Consider the following 19,422-nt stretch of genomic DNA (forward strand, 5'->3'; position numbering starts at 1 on the left):
ACAATAATGTTATAATCAGCTCAATCCCCCATCAAGATTTAAAAGAATTAAATATAAAAATAATCAAAATAATTATAGAAGACCTTATCAAAAACATAAAAATCACAATAAAAATTTTAATAAAAAATCTAATGATCAATATTATTCCAAAAACAGAAAACATTATAAACCAAATGATAAACAGAAAATTGTATGTTGGAACTGTAAAAGACCAGGACATAAGTCCTCAAAATGTAAAATGAAAAAGAAAATTAATGAAATATTTCATGACCAACCTGATATTCAAGAAAAATTAATGAAATTATTAATATCAGAGCCAGAGTCGTCCGACAAATCAAATAGTGAAACCTCAGTAAATGAGATTGATAATATAAGTAATTCTTCAGAAGAAATCACAGGAATTATCTGACAACTTACGCAACTGCACATTAATTAATGTCATTACAAAGGACAACGATAAACAATTCTTATTAGAAATAATTGATAAAATAGACAACCCCAATATCAAAAAAGATTATTTAATAAAACTAAAAGAAATAATTACTAGGGAAAATGAATTAGTGACTCCAAAAACTTTTAGTTTAAACAAGATATTTGAAAAATATCCAACCCAAAGTTTGTTTAGACAAGTAACAACAGGAGAATTGCAAGCCGAAATTAAACAAATAAAAAGTCAAATAAAAGAATTACAAATGACAATTAATCAACAAGAATTAAACCAATTTCATATGGATGCAAGAATAGCAATAATGGAAAACAATTATAATAAACCATACAATATTAATAATACTGAACCGTCCACAAGTAACCAAAATACGTCTTTAGACAAACAAAAAGGTATAATAATAAGTGAACCAGAACAAGATGAAACATAATATATACAAATGATTAACAAAATAAATTATCAAAAATGGTATACAAAAATTACTTTACATATTGATAACAATTTCAAAACAAATGTAATAGCATTAATGGACTCAGGAGGAGACTAAAACTGCATTCGAGAAGGAACTATACCAACTAAATATTATGAAAAAAACAACTGAACGCTTAAGTGGAGCCAACGGTACCAACTTGAAGGTTCGATACAAATTACCAAGAGCTAAGATATGCAATCAAGGCTATTGTTTTAAAAATCAATTCATATTAGTTAAAAAATTATCACAAGAATTAATTTTATGAACTCCGTTTTTTACACAAATATATCCATTTGAAGTAAATGAGATAAGAATAACAACAAAAATAATAGGAACCAAATTAACATTCGAATTTTATCACCTATGAAAACAAAAGAAATATTAAGTTTACAACAAAGTACAATAGAAAAAACAATTAACCTAATCAAAAGTAAACAAAATCATATTCAATATCTACAAGAAGAAATAACGTACAAAAAAATAGAGGAATAACTCAAAGCACCCTATACAATATGTAAAATAAAAGAAATTGAAAGCAATTTGATAAAACAAATATGTTCTGAATTACCAAATGCCTTTTGGCAAAGAAAACAACATATGGTATAACTACCATATATAAAAGAATTCAACGAGAGAAATATACCAACCAAAGCACGACCTATTCAAATGAATAAAGATTTATTAGAAACTTGTAAAAAAGAAATAAAAGAATTATTAGATAAAAAATTAATTAGGCCTTCCAAATCCCCTTGGAGTTGTGCTGCCTTTTACGTGAATAACCAAGTAGAAATAGAACGTGGAGTACCACGTTTAGTAATCAATTATAAACCACTAAATGATGTATTACAATGGATAAGATATCCAATACCCAATAAAAGAGATTTATTAAAAAGATTATACAATGCAAAAATCTATTCAAAATTTGATATGAAAAGTGGATTCTGGCAAATTCAAATTTCAGAAAAGGATAAATATAAAACAGCCTTCACATTACCCTTTGGTCATTACGAATGGAACGTAATGCCATTTGGTCTTAAAAACGCACCAAGTGAATTTCAAAACATAATGAATAACATATTCAATGATTATTCAAAATTCACAATTGTTTATATGGATGATGTTTTAGTATATTCAACATCAATAAACCAACACATAAGTCATATAAATACATTCCTTAGTATAATCAAAAATCACGGATTAGTTGTATCCGCAAAAAAAATGTCCTTATTCCAAACAAAAATAAGATTTTTAGGGCATACTATATATCAAGGAACTATTACACCTATAGCAAGATCAATCGAATTTGCAAATAAATTTTCTGACGAATTAAGGGAAAAAACTTAATTACAAAGATTTTTAGGATGTTTAAACTACGTTTCAGACTTCCTACCAGATCTAAGAAAATCTATTCAACCTTTATTTCAAAGACTTCAAAAGAATTCAAAACCTTGGACTAATCAACATACTTTACTTGTAAAGCAAGTAAAAGAAAAAGTCAAAACACTTCCTTGTTTGACACTCCCAAACCCTGAGGCAGATATGATCGTCGAAACTGACGCATCAGAAACAGAATATGGAGGAATACTTAAGCAAAAATTATCCAAATCAAAAACATAATCAATAATCCGATTCCATCCATGAATCTGGTTAGGACCACAAAAACATTACTCAACTATAAAAAAGAAGTTCTTGCAATAGTCAATTGTATATCCAAATTCCAAGACGATTTAGTTAACAAAAAATTCTTATTAAGTGTCGATTGCAAATCTGCAAAAGAAATATTACAAAAGGATGTAAAGAATCTTGTATCCAAACAAATCTTCGCAAGATGGCAAGCAATATTATCTGCATTTGACTTTGATATACAATATATTAAAGGAGAAAACAATTCTTTACCCGATTTCCTAACAAGAAAATATTTACAGGGAAAATCTAATCAAGATGAATGAACAGAAGAGCAAAAAACCGATCGGATTACGTCAAGAACCAACCACATCTACAAGGAAAAATTCTTACACCAAATCCATACTCAGCGTTGGCGGAATATCCACCACTATCTTATGCAAAAGCAGCCGCAGAAGGATCTACTTCAAAGGCGACTGTCTCAACTACCAAAGAACCCGAAACCTCAACCAAACCAACTTACTACGTCAAACCTTAAAAACAACACCTAATGACTACTCAATTCACCAAACCCATAACCTTACCCCAACTAAAAACCTTCGTAAACAGGGCCTTCTATCCAGACTGTCACTATCCAACCGACAACATAACCAAAAACCACACCTTCTACGAGTTTATCCTAGTCGACTCTAGATCAATTGAGGTAACCCATTACCCAGATCCAAAAGACAAAAACAGTATTGCATACTCAACCTGCAAAATCCTAAACATATACCAATCCAAAGACCTTGGATTCATCCATCATCACTCAACCAAACCTTTTGTTACACCATGCTTTCATATTCAAGGATACACTTATACCGATTACCAAAAGGCCTTTTTCAGGGCATTCTAAATCAGACCTTATGACCACTCCTGGTTCTTTAGCTTCGACCAAAGCTGCTCAAAAGCAATACCCGGATGGTTTGCAGAATGGTGGTACTGGTTCGGGCCATCAGACGCAATTTACCCAACCAACCTACTCAAGACTTCCTTCGAATTCTACAAGAAACATATACCCGATCAACCTATAGGACCATTAAACAAGATCTATTTCCACATCGACATGGGCATTCCCTGGATCTGCTCCTAGCATTTTCAACTATCTCTGCATCTTCAAGACATGCCTTATTCTCTTCTCAGAGAGTTCAGGGTAAAATGGTGGGAAAAATATAATCTCGACCGATGTAGCTACTCCAACATCCAAAAATACTTCGACACAATAAAACAAGCTAAACACGCTGTACAAACAGTTTCGAAGTCAATTCCTCTGCTCTTACCAAGTCAGCGACAACAACCTACTCCAAAACCATCACGTCCCGCTACTTCAACTGCATCTTCTTTAGAAATAAAAAAGTCCAAACAATCAAAAAAAGAAAAACTCACTCAACTTATAGATCAACTAATGCATTCAAGTTCAGATGAAGAAGGAGAAGTTAACCACGATACACAAGATCCATTCGGAGGACCTCTAGCACATGATCCCTTCGAAATTAATAAAAAAAAAAATTAATGATATGTCTATAGCTTAAAATTTTGTTCTAAAAATATCCTAGCAGACTCTGTAAATTATTTTATTTCCGACTTTGTATAATTTTGTATTAGGCACAAAATAATTATACAGAGTATATCTGTATAATCATCCAAGACATCACCATCAAAAGGGTCCCACACATCACCATCAAAAGGGACCCACATCAAAACTAATCAAGTACGCTAGACAAGCATGAGACCCACATGAAGACTTTGAAGCTACGCGGCAAAAGTCTCCATCAGTCACCCAAGACCTGACACATATTCAACCAAGTGTCGGCACAATCAGACGACGACACGTAGCAAGCAACCAGTATGCAAGCCTCACCTATAAAAACGAAGCCATCAGGAACAACGAGGGCACGAGCATTTTTTACGAGATCTTTCTCACTCTAAAAACGCTCTCCTTTCTCTCTAGAAATCCCTAAAAGTTTAAGTTTTACTAAGCCCCACAACTCTGTAATCAAAGCTTGTAATATCAAGATCAATAAAGTAAGTTTTAATCACAATCTTGTTATCATAAGCCATCATAAGCTTGTTATTAATTCAAATATTAAATAAAATCAAAACAATTATAAAAAATTAAAACTGGTATAAGAAGTGTGTATTTTTTCCTTAAATAAAAGTTACGGAATTACCTAATATGATTTACATATATATGGCAATTAATGATTATGAATAATAAAGATTTGATAACAATTTTTGCATCCTTCTTCATTTTTGTTTAATTTAATATTATTAAAAAAATAAACAATCACATTAACCTTATATGTTATAATTTTTTTTTAAAACGACTTTAAAATACAAAAATGAAGACACCTTATATGTTATATTTTTTTTATATGTTATATTTTTTCTTATATGTTATATTTTAAATTTTTAAACGACTTTAAATTACAAAAATGTAAATTTTCCTTAAGTATACGACTAAAAACATTAAAATGACATGTATCAATTCGATGGTTGATTTGAAAGCTTTCAAAACCATATCGAAGATAAAAGTCAAAATAATTCAACTGTGGAAACAATACTGTTCACTTTTTTCAAGAATGTGTTCGATGGAAAAAATAAAGTTTTTATGTCATAATTTGTTTAATGTCCAATCCGATCAACACATGATATATTAATTATAGTTTTGTTCCATAATTTTTAATAAAAATTGATCCAATCCATTAGAAAGAAATTATATAATAACAATAAAAAATATTGTATATGTATAAATAAAATGATCAAATATATAAAAGAAATTATCGATAATATATACAAATAAACTCACCAAGCGCAAGACGCAGGTCTTATCATCCTAGTAACATAATTAAAATTGAGAGATGTTGCTATGCATCGCATATGTTACATATGTTTCGTGTGATTAAGTATATATTATTTCAGTCTGCATGATGGACCATCTAACTATACGCGTCTATGATTAATTACTGCTTACATATTTGTTACTGATTATAGGTCGGCTATAGTGTTTTTTTTTGTAGACAACTCTACGCTATGTAGACACTGAATGCATCATGATGCCATATAATAATTAATAGCTGATGTATATATGTAAATTCAGTACCGGTCCTGAAAATATGAAGGCTAGAAGCAAATTGAAAATTAAGGCCTGTTTATTATATATAGGTTATGTAAGAAAAAAAAAACTTTTAATGCAAATATTAAAAAGAGAAATTGAACCCCTTACCTGGTTATCAGAAACCAACTCTACAAACCAGTAGGCTACTACTTGACACTTTAGGAATTAGTGGCCGGTTAAATAATTAAATAAAACAAAGCCGGAAGCCTAAGCTTCCAATGCTTCCCCTCAAGGCCGGTACTATATATGTAATGAATGGCGACGTAGAGCGGGGACGGATTTCATCGCGTATTTAAAATAACGCTTTTGCTTCACCATTCAACATAATACTAACAACATGTGCGTTATTTTGACCAATTACACAGTTAATAAAAACAAAAAGAAACGTTTTTTGTTTGTTCGTCAATTTCCAATACCGCACTTGTTCTAGTGTACGCTTCAGTTATGGTGCGTTATTTAACTAGGAAGTGCGTTTTTCCTTGTTTATCTTTTATGTTACAATTATTTTAAATAACTAAACAAATTTAATAGTTACAGAATCTAATTACTATACTATTTTCCATAACTTACAAAATAATAAGTAATATTTAATAATATAGATTTACAAAATATTAAAATTATAGTTTATGTTTATATATTAATTTAATTATAGTCCATATCCCATATATATATATATATTTATGTTTGAAATATTAATTTTAACCAGTGTTTTTAAAATAGACAGAATCAATCGGTCAAACTGTAACTGTAACCCAAAATATAATTTATATATCTAAAAATATTAGTTAAAAAAATAATAACAAAGATTGTTAAAAAAAAAATTTCAACAAAATCATAAAATAAAATATAGAAATTAGAACATAAAAAATCATAGTCTTAGATAACCATGCTTTCAGTCAGGTATGAATCGGTTCTTATAGGGCCGGGTCTTTTCGGATCGGTTATTTTTGGATTCGGGTCTATTCGATCGGTGTTTTTGGTTCCAGTTCTTTCAGATAGAAGAATTTTAGATCCAATAAAATTTTTGGTTCGGTTTCGGTCAAATATTTTTGAGTTATTTTAAAATATATTTATTATGTTAATATATTATTTATATTATTTAATTATAATCTATATTCTATAGCATTATTATTTTATTAGTTAAATTATTTTTCATTACCGCAAATATATTGTCACCAATCAAACTATATTTCACACCGCTTTTTACTTAAAGCCGCAGTTACACCGTCCCGAACTTTAATTCCGCACGAATCGCAGTTGTACTATACCGCACTTCAATTCCGTATGCTTCTTTTACCAAATCCGCCGTCACCTTTCCGACCCATAGTTTGAATTTATAAGGAACAAAAAAACACTTCTCTGCGTAACTGGACTATTTACTATTAGCGAGAATGTCACATCTCTTTTGTTGTAGAGATGAAATGTGCAAGAACGTTACATTTTCTCCCATCTGCTGCAAAGAAAAATATAATATACTAACCGTTCTATATCACGCTCGAGCACTTGAGCAAGTTACTATAAAGAAATACATTTTTTAGTAGATTAAAATTTTATAGGCCGGTGGTTGTTCGTATATTAAAATTTTAACTCCTCGTACTAGAGATCCATAAAACCGTTCAGCTTATAACGATATCTTTGTATCCAGATCTCGAACTGATTATATCAAACTATCTTGTTATCTTCTTAATTACAATCTAGAAAATTACGGTTACAAGATACTGGTTGCCTTGTTAGTTGTTACATTATTAAAATTCTAGTAAATTGTAAGCTACATTTTTGGACTTAAATTACAAGTTGATTCTCATTACTTTTGTCAGTCATCATGTGTGAAGTCATATGTTATGTAACACAATTCTTTTTGCTTGAATAATTAAGACCAATTCCTGTGAGACACTAAAATATCATATTTGGTGCAATTTCATTTATAATAAGACACAAAAATGATATAATTCCAGAAAATTTGGTGTAATATAAATAAAGTCACAGAAAAGTTAGTGTAACATTTTTATCACACCAAATATTAAATACATATTTTATTATATTTATCTAATAGTATAGTTCAATTATATCATTAACTAGTTCAAATTTGTAATTAAACATAAATATATTGCATTATTTGTATTTTTTATATAATATTGTTAAGAAATAGAAATGTAAATAAATATTATGAAAATAATAATACCTTAGTGTGATAAAATAATCATTTATCAATAAAAATAATAAAAATATACATTATTAAAATTGAAAACATCAAATAATATATAATATTACTTTTGGTGTAAAATTTAATATTTTGGTTGGAGATAACAAAACGAAAAATGACACCAAAACACTAAATTTGATATAATTTCAACATCAAATTTGATGTTGCGATTGGAGATGCCTTTAGTTATGTAACACAACAGATAATCGATCAAACACTAAAAAGATCAAACACTAAAAAAAAATGGTTAAAAATGACAATTTCCAACTTGTTTTGTCGACAAAATGAAGTTTATTAAGAAATCATTTTGCTGCTACAAAAGTTCAATATGATATAGTGTATAAGTGCATATATAAATTCCCTACAGTATTAACAACAATATTGGTGTTAATAGTAAAATAGCTTACATAATTTTGCGCAGCTCGGTTTAAAAAATGGATGGACATTTGATATTGGTTTTATGGTTTATGTAAAATAAAGAACATAAAAGAAGGAAACAATAAAGGAGGAAAACAGAAGGAGAGAGGGTGTAGAGTCATGAAATGGGGTCAGCAGAAAGAAAAGAGAAGAGACTGCAAGTTCGAATTATTCCTTCTTCCGTGTGTGTTATCATTTGCTTTTATTATTTTCAAAATGTAGACATTAAATCTTTTATCTCCCTATCTACATATAAATTATTATACATCTTTATGTACATTGCGTTAGTGGTGGTACTACCGGACCACAAAGAAAGAAAGTGGCCATGAAAGCTTAAGCAGAGCTGCAATAAGCTGACACATATGAAATCTGTCTAAACATATCCAAGAAAATATAATTCAATAAATATGTACAAATGGTCACAAAATAGTAAAAGGATGTAATCATGTAAAGTGGGCATGCTCAAGTCGTTTTCTCTATTAACTAAAACCCAATTTTGAAGGTTTTAATAAACACTGTGGGAATCACATTGGATAATAGTATAATACAAAAAGTGTGTAATTTGTACTTAAACGAAAATAACTAAATGCTGCGGCCAAAATTAAATACATTTGTGCTAAGTAAAAAGAAGAAATTTGTACTTAAACGAAAATAATTAGGAAAAGTGTATAAACATAGAAATACACTTTTTTTCTTAAAAAGATTAATTATTAAGAAAGTGAAACGAAAAGGAAACAAAAAAGAAAGTGAAGAGTGAAGAAAGACTGATGAGAGAGTGGCTGGAAGAGAGAAAGCTTTACACGTGATTTTAAAGACACCAAAGCCCCAAAAGCAAACCTCTTTTGCATGCGTCTTTAAAGAAGAGCAAAAATAATAAAAAGAGCTTCTTTTTCAATTTCTACATCACAATCTCATCCTTTTATCTTCCTCCTCTCCTCCTTCATCGACATCATCATTCATTACACACTCCTTCTCCTTCGCCTTCTTCTCAGAATTTTTTCTACACATTGATAGGAAAGCTATAATCTTTTGCGTCACTCAATCTTCTGAAGCAGCAATATTTTCATTGGTTGGTGAGTGTTTCTCTGTTTTATATGTTTATTTTACTGTTTTTGCTTTTCATTAATATTAGCGGACGGGTCATTTTCTCTCCGTAGCAATTAATTCAAAGTTATGTTTTTGTTTATAAAAAAATAAAAATTCTCTTGGGGGAGATATTGATATTTCCACTGCTCTTTTCGATGTTTATTCCTTCCCTTTGTTCACTTGCTCTCTCTCTCTCTCTACAATTCACAGCAACAACAAAAATAAAAAAGCTACGATTTTTGTTTCCCTCTTGGCTTTGTAGTTATCTGTTTGGGGTCGTCCATATTTTGCTCCGGGATCTCATTTTCCGGTTTCGAATAGAGACAAAAGCTTAAAGCTTCAAGCTTCCTCCGGTTTTGTCTTCTGGGTACTCCCAATCTTCTCTTTAAAGCTTCAATCTTTTGTCTTAATGGAACAGCAATAAAAAAATCTTATGGGTTTTTGTTTCTTGGTCTCTTCACTGGTTTCTTGTCTCTCTCTTGAGAGAAGAACTATAGGCCCTGTGTCTGTGTATGTGCAGGTTATATTTTTTTTACCTCTCTGTTTTCTTCTTCTTTCAAACTTTGTAATAATAGCATCAAACATGTAAACTGTGACTAGAAGTTAATTTTTTTTTTTTAATTTTCTTACTGTTAATTTTTTTTTTCAAAGTTTTGATTGTAAAATTTAACCTATAAAACACCATCATGGTTTCTGGATTTTCTGTATTTAATGCAATCTGACAAATGGGTTTTCGATTTAAATTTGTTTTCTTTCTTACTCATGATTTTGCAGGTTGGATAAAGACAAGAAGAGATCAGTTTTTTGTTTCATTCATTCCTTTTGTAGTGGAACCCGGAAGAGAGAAGAATGCCGATTAGGCCAATGAAAGAAACCTCCGAGACTCACTTACTCATCAAACCCAAGCATCTCCCCAAAGCCGTGCAAAACGGTAAATCCCCTCCTACTCCGGCGACGACGACGGCGGCAGCTCAGAGCCAAGCTTCTTCACCTTCTCCGCCGTCCAAGAACCGTAGCCGGAGGAGAAACCGCGGTGGTCGAAAATCAGACCAAGGAGATGTCTGTATGAGACCTAGCTCCCGTCCTCGTAAACCGCCGCCTCAGAACGCTCCCGTCGCCGCCGTCTCGGGCACAGAGATAGTCGCCGTGAACCATCAGATGCAAATGGGTGTTCGTGGGTCGAGTAAAAACTCCAACTTTGCGCCGAGACCTGGGTTCGGACAGCTTGGAACTAAATGCATCGTCAAAGCTAACCATTTCCTCGCTGACTTACCGACCAAAGATCTGAATCACTACGATGTAAGTTTTCGTGTTTGTCCTTTTAATGTTCTGTAATGAAAAGATTAAAAAAAAAAAAAGCTTAAAACTTTAGATATTGTTCATATTGTTTATGTGTCCATTTGACTGACATTGGTTTAACCTTTGCAGGTAACAATAACTCCTGAAGTGTCATCAAAAAGTGTCAACAGAGCTATCATTGCTGAGTTAGTGAGACTATACAAAGAGTCTGATCTCGGGTCGAGACTTCCTGCTTACGACGGCCGGAAAAGTCTTTACACCGCCGGAGAGCTTCCTTTCACTTGGAAAGAGTTCACTGTTAAGATCTTCGATGAAGACGATGGTATCATCAATGGCCCTAGGTAAGTATCCTTGATTGATATTTGTTTTTTTTTTGTGTATTTTATTTGAATATTTTTGACATGTTTTGGTAGGAGGGAGAGATCGTATAAGGTGGCTATCAAGTTTGCTGCACGGGCCAATATGCATCACTTAGGCGAGTTCCTAGCTGGTAAACGCGCGGATGGACCGCAAGAGGCGTTGCAGATTCTCGACATTGTACTCAGGGAGCTGTCTGTTAAGAGGTTCTGTCCTGTGGGAAGATCGTTTTTTTCGCCTGATATTAGAACACCGCAGCGACTTGGTGAAGGGTTACAGTCATGGTGTGGGTTTTACCAGAGCATTAGACCTACACAAATGGGTTTATCTCTTAACATCGGTAAATAAAGTTTAACTTTAAAGAGCTTTGTTACTGTGTTATGCTTATGTACAGTCACCTTTAATGTTCTCTCCTTTTACTTTATAGACATGGCTTCAGCTGCGTTTATCGAGCCTCTTCCTGTGATTGAGTTTGTAGCACAGCTTCTTGGGAAAGATGTCTTGTCAAAGCCATTGTCTGACTCTGATCGTATTAAGGTACAATGCTCTTCAACATCACATAGTATTAAGTCCTTGAATGTTCTCTCAATATTTGGTGATTGTAACAGATCAAGAAGGGTCTCAGGGGAGTGAAAGTAGAGGTCACTCATAGAGCAAACGTGAGAAGGAAATACCGTGTTGCCGGTTTAACAGCTCAACCAACAAGGGAGCTTATGTTTCCTGTTGATGAGAACGCTACGATGAAGTCGGTTATTGAGTATTTCCAAGAGATGTATGGGTTCACGATCCAGCACACGCATTTGCCGTGTCTTCAAGTTGGAAACCAGAAGAAGGCGAGCTATTTGCCAATGGAGGCATGCAAAATAGTGGAGGGACAACGGTACACAAAAAGGTTGAACGAGAAGCAGATTACTGCTCTTTTAAAAGTTACATGCCAGAGGCCAAGGGACAGAGAAAACGACATTTTGAAGGTTATCTTTCATCTTTTTTTTTTCAGTGGTTCCTTTGTGAGTTAGGGTTAATCTTTGGTTTTGGATAATGTATTGAAGACTGTGCAACACAACGCGTATGATCAAGATCCATATGCTAAGGAGTTTGGTGTGAATATAAGCGAAAAGCTAGCTTCTGTTGAAGCTAGGATCCTTCCAGCTCCTTGGGTAAAATAACAACACTACTAACAAATATATGAATTGTTCTCAAACTATGATACTGTTATGCTAATTAGTTTCTCTTCCCTTGCTACTACAGCTTAAGTATCATGAGAATGGGAAAGAAAAGGATTGCCTTCCGCAAGTGGGTCAATGGAATATGATGAATAAGAAGATGATCAATGGGATGACGGTGAGCAGATGGGCCTGTGTTAACTTCTCACGCAGTGTTCAAGAAAATGTTGCTCGTGGATTTTGTAATGAACTTGGTCAGATGTGTGAAGTTTCTGGCATGGTAATATACTCTTTCTTTGCTGCTTTTAAACTGGGAAGTGTTTCTTATCATAAAGTTTCTCTTCGTTTGTTACTGTAGGAGTTTAATCCGGAACCTGTGATACCGATATACAGTGCGAGGCCTGATCAAGTTGAGAAAGCTCTAAAGCATGTTTATCACACTGCTATGAACAAAACCAAAGGCAAAGAGTTAGAGCTTCTCTTGGCCATTTTACCTGATAACAACGGTTCACTCTACGGTATTAGCATCATATCTCTACATCCATAAAGTTAACTCTTTTTGTCTTTTTGTGTATGATTATAATAAAAACGAAATGCTTTTTGGTAATCTCAGGGGATCTTAAGAGAATCTGTGAAACCGAGCTTGGTTTGATATCTCAGTGTTGTCTCACAAAACATGTGTTCAAGATTAGCAAACAGTATCTGGCTAATGTATCCCTTAAAATCAATGTCAAGGTGAATACTTATTACCTCTAAATTGAAAAATGTTCATTTGTTTTAGCATTATGAATCTCAAATCTGTTCTTTCTTATCTTGTTTTCAGATGGGAGGAAGGAACACAGTTCTGTTAGATGCCATAAGCTGTAGGATTCCATTGGTTAGCGATATACCAACAATTATATTCGGCGCAGACGTGACTCACCCGGAGAACGGGGAAGAGTCAAGCCCTTCAATCGCTGCTGTAAAGCTTATTATACAACACAACTCAATTAATCACACACTTCTATATCAAAAAAAGTAGCTGATCATCGTTTTGTTTTTCTTTATTAGGTTGTTGCTTCGCAAGACTGGCCTGAAGTGACAAAGTATGCTGGTTTGGTTTGTGCACAAGCTCACAGGCAAGAACTTATACAAGATTTGTATAAAACATGGCAGGATCCTGTACGTGGCACTGTTAGTGGCGGTATGATCAGGTAAAATAAACAAATCGGGATATTTTCCGTTTCTTGCGGTTTAATTTTATCGTTTGATTCACAAGTTTGCTTTTCTTTTTGACAGGGACCTTCTGATCTCATTCAGGAAAGCAACAGGGCAGAAACCGCTTCGAATCATCTTTTATCGGTCTGTTTCTCATTACTCATTTTCAGCTAAAAAACGTTCTATTATAATGTGTTTCTCAACGATGTCATGCTCGTGCAGTGATGGAGTAAGCGAAGGACAGTTCTACCAAGTCTTACTCTACGAGTTGGATGCAATTCGTAAGGTAATACAACTTCTGCTTCTGGTTTTGTTTGTTCTTGTTTACTTGAGATCTTGTCTTATTTTAGAGCAAAACGTTTTGTGTGTTAGGCTTGTGCGTCACTTGAACCAAATTATCAGCCACCTGTGACATTCATAGTTGTACAGAAGAGGCACCACACCCGTTTGTTTGCTAATAATCACCGAGACAAAAGTAGTACTGACCGAAGCGGAAACATCTTACCTGGTCAGTTCTCTCTTGAACACGGGTTTCAAACAAAAGATCATCATAGCAGAACTAACCAACTGTTTCTTTGGCTCTCTTTTTTTCAGGTACGGTGGTTGACACTAAGATATGTCATCCAACTGAATTCGACTTCTACCTTTGTAGCCACGCTGGTATACAGGTAAGAACGAGATTAGCTAATAGTATGGACATTTTTGTGTGTTTAACTATCTTAAAAAAAATGAAATTTATTCTGTTGTTATATTATTGTATGGTTTTTTCATACAAACGGTGGTTTACTCATTAAAAAAATATATATATATTGTATGGTTTAGGGAACAAGCAGGCCTGCTCATTACCATGTTCTTTGGGATGAGAACAATTTCACAGCGGATGGTATTCAATCTCTGACTAATAATCTCTGTTATACCTATGCCCGATGCACTCGATCGGTCTCTGTAGGTAAGTGTAACAACGTTTGTTCATTCAATCCATCATCTTCTTCTTTTAAACCCTCAAGTGAGAAGAACTTTACAAACTCTAATATGCTTTTGTTGTTGTTGTTGTGTAGTTCCTCCGGCGTATTATGCGCATCTTGCAGCATTCCGAGCACGTTTCTACATGGAACCGGAGATCATGCAAGATAACGGATCGCCGGGTAAAAAGAGTACGAAGACAACAACTGTAGGAGATCATGGTGTTGGTGGCGGTGTGAAGCCGTTACCTGCTTTGAAGGAGAATGTGAAGAGAGTCATGTTTTACTGCTAAATGAAAGACAAGTAGTTTCGTTTGTTATGTTCCTAGTTCGGCTTTTTAGGTTTGCTGCTAATGTCTGTAAATAAGTTGGTTCGGCTTAGGGTTCTTTATTTCTGTGTGTGTGTGTTTAGCTCAGGTTTCGATGATAACGTTTAATGCAATATGTTTTTCTTAAGGTCTCTCTGGTTCTACTAACAGTAGTTGCAACGTTGTAAGCTTTATCCTTTTTAAGAAGACTGGTTTTTAAAGGAAGCTGCTTTTTAGAGTCCCACATCGGTTAGCTAAAGATGGTTGGTCATAAGCTTCTCAGTATAAAATAGAAGTCGAGGCCCGACGCTCAATTCATACCTTTCTCGGCTTTTTGGCTAAGATCATGTATAGTATCTGTTTTTATCAGTTTAATATCTGATATGCCCACTAGATATTAATTCTATTTTCTTAGGGAGAAAATCCATTAAGATAGCTTGCTATCTGGGTTTTCACTAGTCGTCCATGCGTTGCACTATTGCATGGGCTTGGCTAAGCCCACCAAATCAATAATTAAACTTTTGCTCCAAACCATGTAACAATAATCTGTCGAACCGGGCTGGAATAAACTGAGTCCGGATTATAAAACCTTAACTTAACCGGGACGAAACAAGCTGCTATGCCTTAACTGGGTCGGAATAAACCGAACTTCGAATTGTTAAACCCTAGCTTAACCGGGTCAGACTAATTCAGATTCTCACTATACCTTCGTCGTCTCCATTGATTTCTTCCTCCCAAGCAAAGCTTCTTCGATATTTCCTCGTAAGTCACTCTTTAACAACTCAGCTCTTGTTTTCTGTTCTTGATAATGTCTAGAAGTTGGAACCTAGCTTTGGAGTCGTTGCGTCTTGTTCGTCGTGGTCATATACGAACCCTAGTTTCGCGAGCGCTATTCAATCGCACAGTCTGCACAATCTCCGAAGATCTTCTTTCATCATCGTCATCGAGTCATACTGTTGTGGATGAGAGCTATGTCCTAGCTGAACTATCTTCATTACTTCCGATTTCATCTAAAACCACAACGGGCAAGGAAGATACTTGTTTGAAGGATGAAGTAGCCGTTGATTCGTTTTTATCGCCTGAGGAGAGACTCAGAGGTGTGTTTCTTCAGAAACCGAAGGGGAAGTCTGCGATACACAAGGCTTTGAGCAGTCTTTGTGTTGATTTGAGTATCGACATTGTGGCTAACGTTGTGGATAGTGGGAACTTGAGTGGTGAAGCAATGGTTACGTTCTTCAACTGGGCGATTCGAGAACCTGGAGTGTCTAAAGATGTTGGTAGCTACTACGTGATTCTAAGAGCGTTGGGAAGGAGAAAGTTTTTCACTTTTATGATGGATGTTTTACGGGAAATGGTTAGTTCTGATCTGAAGTGCTTAACCATTGCAATGGATAGCTTTGCTAGGGCTCATTATGTGCGTAGAGCGATACAGTTGTTTGAGGAAAGCCAAGATTTTGGGGTGGAGTGTGGTACTGAGTCTTTTAATTCACTGTTGTGCTGTCTCTGCGAGCGGTCACATGTGAGTGCTGCAAACTCGGTGTTTAATGCGAAGAAAGGTGAGATACCTTTTGATAGTTGTACTTATAACGTTATGATTGGTGGGTGGTCGAAGCTCGGTGAGGTTGAAGAGATGGAGAAGGTTTTGAAGGAGATGGTGGAAGGTGGGTTTGGTCCCGACTGTTTGTCTTTCAGCTACCTTATCGAAGGGTTGGGAAGAGCTGGTCGGATCAATGATTCTGTTGAGATCTTTGATGATATGAAGCACAAGGGTTGTGTTCCTGACGCGAAGGTTTACAACGCTATGATCTGTAATTTCATTTTCGCTCGAGATTTTGATGAATCTGTGAGGTACTACCGAAAGATGCTCGATGAGGAGTGTGACCCTGACTTGGAGACCTATTCCAAGCTTGTTTCTGGGCTCGTCAAAGGCCGTAAGGTTGCAGATGCGCTTGAGATATATGAAGAGATGTTGTCAAGAGGGATTGTTCCCACCACAGGACTCGTTACCTCTTTCATCAAGCCGCTTTGCAGCTATGGTCCACCACACGCTGCGATGGTTATCTATCAGAAAGCGAGAAAAGCTGGGTGTAGGATATCGGAGAGCGCATATAAGCTGTTGCTTAAGCGGCTATCAAGATTTGGGAAATGTGGGATACTGCTGAACGTGTGGGACGAAATGCAAGAGTGTGGATACTCTTCCGACGTGGAAGTCTATGAGTATATCGTGGACGGGCTCTGTAACATTGGCCATCTAGAGAATGCTGTGCTTGTGATGGAAGAAGCCATGCGCAAAGGGTTTTGCCCAAACCGCCTTGTTTATAGTAGGCTTAGCAATAAACTCATGGCTTCAAACAAAACGGAAATGGCTTATAAGCTGTTTCTGAAGATCAAGGAGGCTCGCATTCAAGACAACGCTCGCAGATTCTGGCGAAGAAATGGGTGGCACTTTTGATCTTCATGTTCTGTTGTATGTTCACAGGGAAACTGACAAAGTCTTTGTATATGTGAAAATTTCACTTACTGGATCACATCTTTCTCCAACTTTAGTCTGATAATTTGTAATAGAGAACACTTGAAAGTTTTATTCATTAGGGTGTAGTTTGTATTCCCTTTTGGTGGGTGGTGGTGGCTTAAGCACAAAGGCATACTTGTCCCTTTCCAGGTTGCTGCTGGAAGATTACAATTCTTTAAGAGGCTTCTGAATGGAGGCAGTAATAAGGAAATGGCAGCAGAAGTTCAGAAAAGCGAAAGAGGAGATGAACAAGTGGGAGGCGCTTCAAGTTGGATGGGTTTCCCGCTTCAGTAAAGCTTCTTCTATCATCCAGAGATTAGAGGTAGCTGGAACTATTGAGTTTGTTGGCCAAAGTTTCGAATAATGTATGCGTGATTTTTTTTTCTTTTCTTCTGGTGTTGTGAGTAGGCAATTCAAAATCCTGGGAGCTATGGAGCTTTGAGATGCGTGAAGGGGATTGAAGACGCTCTTCTGCAGAAACAGATGAATCAACTGGAGACTACTCTGCTTTCTATGAGAAACGATTTGTAAGTGTTTTTTTGTTAGGACGTTGCTGTTTTAGGATTGTTGTAGTAGCAAGTAAAAGATCGTTGACATGTTACATCTTACGGCGATGATGATGGAAGGGAGGAGTTCCGAGGATGCGTTTTGACATTTGAGAAGCTTCATCGAGAAGGGTCGCAGCTACTCAAAATGGAACAGAGCAAGAGGAGAATAGAGGAACGAATTGGAGTAAAACCTTGCATTGCTGATTGTTTGAAGGGACTTTCTCTTCTTTATGAGATGCATCAGTCTGAGTAAGCAAACATAATCTACTTTAGTTGCAATCATCATTCGCTGATTTTTTTTTTGTGCTTTTGGTAATTCTGCAGATACCATCTTAAATGTTCGATTCTTTCGGCACTTTCATGTCTTGCACTGAAACCAAGGTACTGAAAGATATATACATCCTTGTTCAAAACTTTGGCAAGTTTATATAATATTGTATAAGAATTGCTCTCCTGTGTTCACTGTTTCCATAGTCCTGGCGATCTTGTAGCGCTACAATACCTCGTGGTTGATCAGCCAAATATTCTGAATAATGAAGGTTAGTACCATTCCTCTTCCATTGTTTTGTTTGCGTTATGAAGAAATGAATGTTACATTTAGCTTATATCTGCTGTGCAGTGCAACACATCTTCGATGTCATATTTGCTGAAGAGATCAAATGATGTCAAGAGGGGATGTCTTTATTTTCTGTATTCTCTTAAATTGCAAAACGAAAATGTAGTTCTTAAGATAAAGTTATAGTTTTGGTGAATGAAAGACAGCAAGGAGTGTAAGGAAAACGCAAGCATTTTGTCTGTTTTATTTCCAGATGGAAAATAAAACAAATCGCTTTTTTGAAGAGTAAAATCACTTTTATTGGTGTTACCTAGCCAAATGTTCCATGGTTTGTCATTAAAATCACTTTTATTGGTGTTAGCTAACACGGATAGGAATCAGTCGATCAGATCCATGGTTTGTCGTTAAATGAAATTACTGGCAACCATAAAAAAATATGGAAGACCACTACGACATGTATTCACCTTTCTTTAATTTAGTAGTAGGAATAATTTGAAAAATACTCTATTAATAGTTTGAAATTTTGAAACTATGACCGGGTGATTGTGGTCGACTGGTAAGGAGATGAGACTGAGACGCCAACACGTTTTAGGTTCGATCCACCTGCTGCGCGAAACTAAGTCACAATTATCCTGGTCACCTAACACGGATATGAGCCTATGCTTTAGGGTCCATTTGAATACCCGGAGAGAGGGTCTATCCGTGGACTGCATCTCCCCTTGGGGATTAGTCTGAGCCTTTCCATGGGCCTGGAATACCCCCAGATTAATCAAAAAAAAAAAAAAAATTTTGAAACTACAGTTTTTTTTATTTTTTGAAAACTACGCTTTATCAAATGTGAAAAGACATTTTAACCAGATTACATATTTCAATAATTTCAATATAAATTCAAAATTAATAATGATAATAATATTAGAATTCTTATGTTTCAGATAAATATGTGTGAGATAAATTCAAATAAGTATATATATATATATTCTATCATGGTTTGAAATTGAAATGTAAGTTATAATTACTTGTAGTTCAAGAACAGGAAAAAACAGAGAGAACAACGCCTAACGTATCATTTAGTAGTGAGTCATCATCATTGAAGAATAGAGGACTAATAGTCATCATT

The 19,422-nt window shown here is 34.8% G+C and overlaps 3 protein-coding genes and 1 pseudogene across 9 annotated transcripts; all 4 read left to right on the plus strand.

The window, feature by feature from the left end:
* The first annotated feature begins 9,164 nt into the window (after nucleotides 1-9,164).
* On the plus strand, nucleotides 9,165-14,837 carry LOC106427533 (protein argonaute 10). 7 transcript variants are annotated; one of them, XM_048763730.1, is made up of 20 exons: nucleotides 9,204-9,390; nucleotides 9,666-9,770; nucleotides 9,901-9,923; nucleotides 10,178-10,702; nucleotides 10,832-11,043; nucleotides 11,116-11,399; nucleotides 11,487-11,596; nucleotides 11,668-12,030; nucleotides 12,109-12,216; nucleotides 12,308-12,502; nucleotides 12,581-12,740; nucleotides 12,836-12,957; nucleotides 13,046-13,183; nucleotides 13,273-13,415; nucleotides 13,501-13,563; nucleotides 13,642-13,705; nucleotides 13,792-13,927; nucleotides 14,014-14,087; nucleotides 14,242-14,368; nucleotides 14,478-14,837. In XM_048763730.1, the coding sequence occupies exons 4-20, from the start codon at nucleotides 10,253-10,255 to the stop codon at nucleotides 14,672-14,674; spliced, it is 2,946 nt and encodes a 981-aa protein (XP_048619687.1). In that variant the 5' UTR covers nucleotides 9,204-9,390; nucleotides 9,666-9,770; nucleotides 9,901-9,923; nucleotides 10,178-10,252; the 3' UTR covers nucleotides 14,675-14,837. The 7 variants fall into 7 exon arrangements, with proteins under 7 accessions (XP_013723717.1, XP_048619687.1, XP_022561901.1 ...); XM_022706180.2 differs by lacking the exon at nucleotides 9,901-9,923; XM_013868277.3 differs by lacking the exon at nucleotides 9,204-9,390 and having other exon boundaries at nucleotides 9,555-9,770; nucleotides 9,893-9,923.
* A 169-nt stretch (nucleotides 14,838-15,006) lies between these two features.
* Nucleotides 15,007-15,191, plus strand: LOC125590969 (annotated as a pseudogene).
* A 247-nt stretch (nucleotides 15,192-15,438) lies between these two features.
* On the plus strand, nucleotides 15,439-17,294 carry LOC106427513 (putative pentatricopeptide repeat-containing protein At5g43820). Its single transcript, XM_022707119.2, has one exon. It carries the CDS (start codon nucleotides 15,498-15,500, stop codon nucleotides 17,139-17,141), a length of 1,644 nt encoding a protein of 547 aa, XP_022562840.1. The 5' UTR covers nucleotides 15,439-15,497; the 3' UTR covers nucleotides 17,142-17,294.
* A 57-nt stretch (nucleotides 17,295-17,351) lies between these two features.
* Nucleotides 17,352-18,605, plus strand: BNAC07G17350D (uncharacterized protein At5g43822). The gene is made up of 6 exons (XM_013868253.3): nucleotides 17,352-17,523; nucleotides 17,610-17,728; nucleotides 17,828-17,998; nucleotides 18,074-18,130; nucleotides 18,224-18,288; nucleotides 18,369-18,605. Exons 1-6 carry the CDS (start codon nucleotides 17,392-17,394, stop codon nucleotides 18,410-18,412), a joined length of 588 nt encoding a protein of 195 aa, XP_013723707.1. The 5' UTR covers nucleotides 17,352-17,391; the 3' UTR covers nucleotides 18,413-18,605.
* The last annotated feature ends 817 nt before the right edge of the window (nucleotides 18,606-19,422 follow it).

The sequence above is a fragment of the Brassica napus genome, chromosome C7 (assembly GCF_020379485.1).
Source record: "Brassica napus cultivar Da-Ae chromosome C7, Da-Ae, whole genome shotgun sequence".
Taxonomy (NCBI): domain Eukaryota; kingdom Viridiplantae; phylum Streptophyta; class Magnoliopsida; order Brassicales; family Brassicaceae; genus Brassica; species Brassica napus.

Excerpts from the sequence above, each read along its gene's own strand:
- BNAC07G17350D (XM_013868253.3), top strand. The coding sequence starts at position 17,392 with ATGGAGGCAGTAATAAGGAAATGGCAGCAGAAGTTCAGAAAAGCGAAA. Across the intron at positions 17,729-17,827 it reads CTTTCTATGAGAAACGATTT|GGAGGAGTTCCGAGGATGCG; the intron begins GTAAGTGTTTTT and ends TGATGATGGAAG. Across the intron at positions 18,289-18,368 it reads AAATATTCTGAATAATGAAG|TGCAACACATCTTCGATGTC; the intron begins GTTAGTACCATT and ends TCTGCTGTGCAG.
- LOC106427513 (XM_022707119.2), top strand. The coding sequence starts at position 15,498 with ATGTCTAGAAGTTGGAACCTAGCTTTGGAGTCGTTGCGTCTTGTTCGT.
- LOC106427533 (XM_022706179.2), top strand. The coding sequence starts at position 10,253 with ATGCCGATTAGGCCAATGAAAGAAACCTCCGAGACTCACTTACTCATC. Across the intron at positions 12,503-12,580 it reads TGTGTGAAGTTTCTGGCATG|GAGTTTAATCCGGAACCTGT; the intron begins GTAATATACTCT and ends TTGTTACTGTAG. Across the intron at positions 13,706-13,791 it reads AGTTGGATGCAATTCGTAAG|GCTTGTGCGTCACTTGAACC; the intron begins GTAATACAACTT and ends TTTGTGTGTTAG.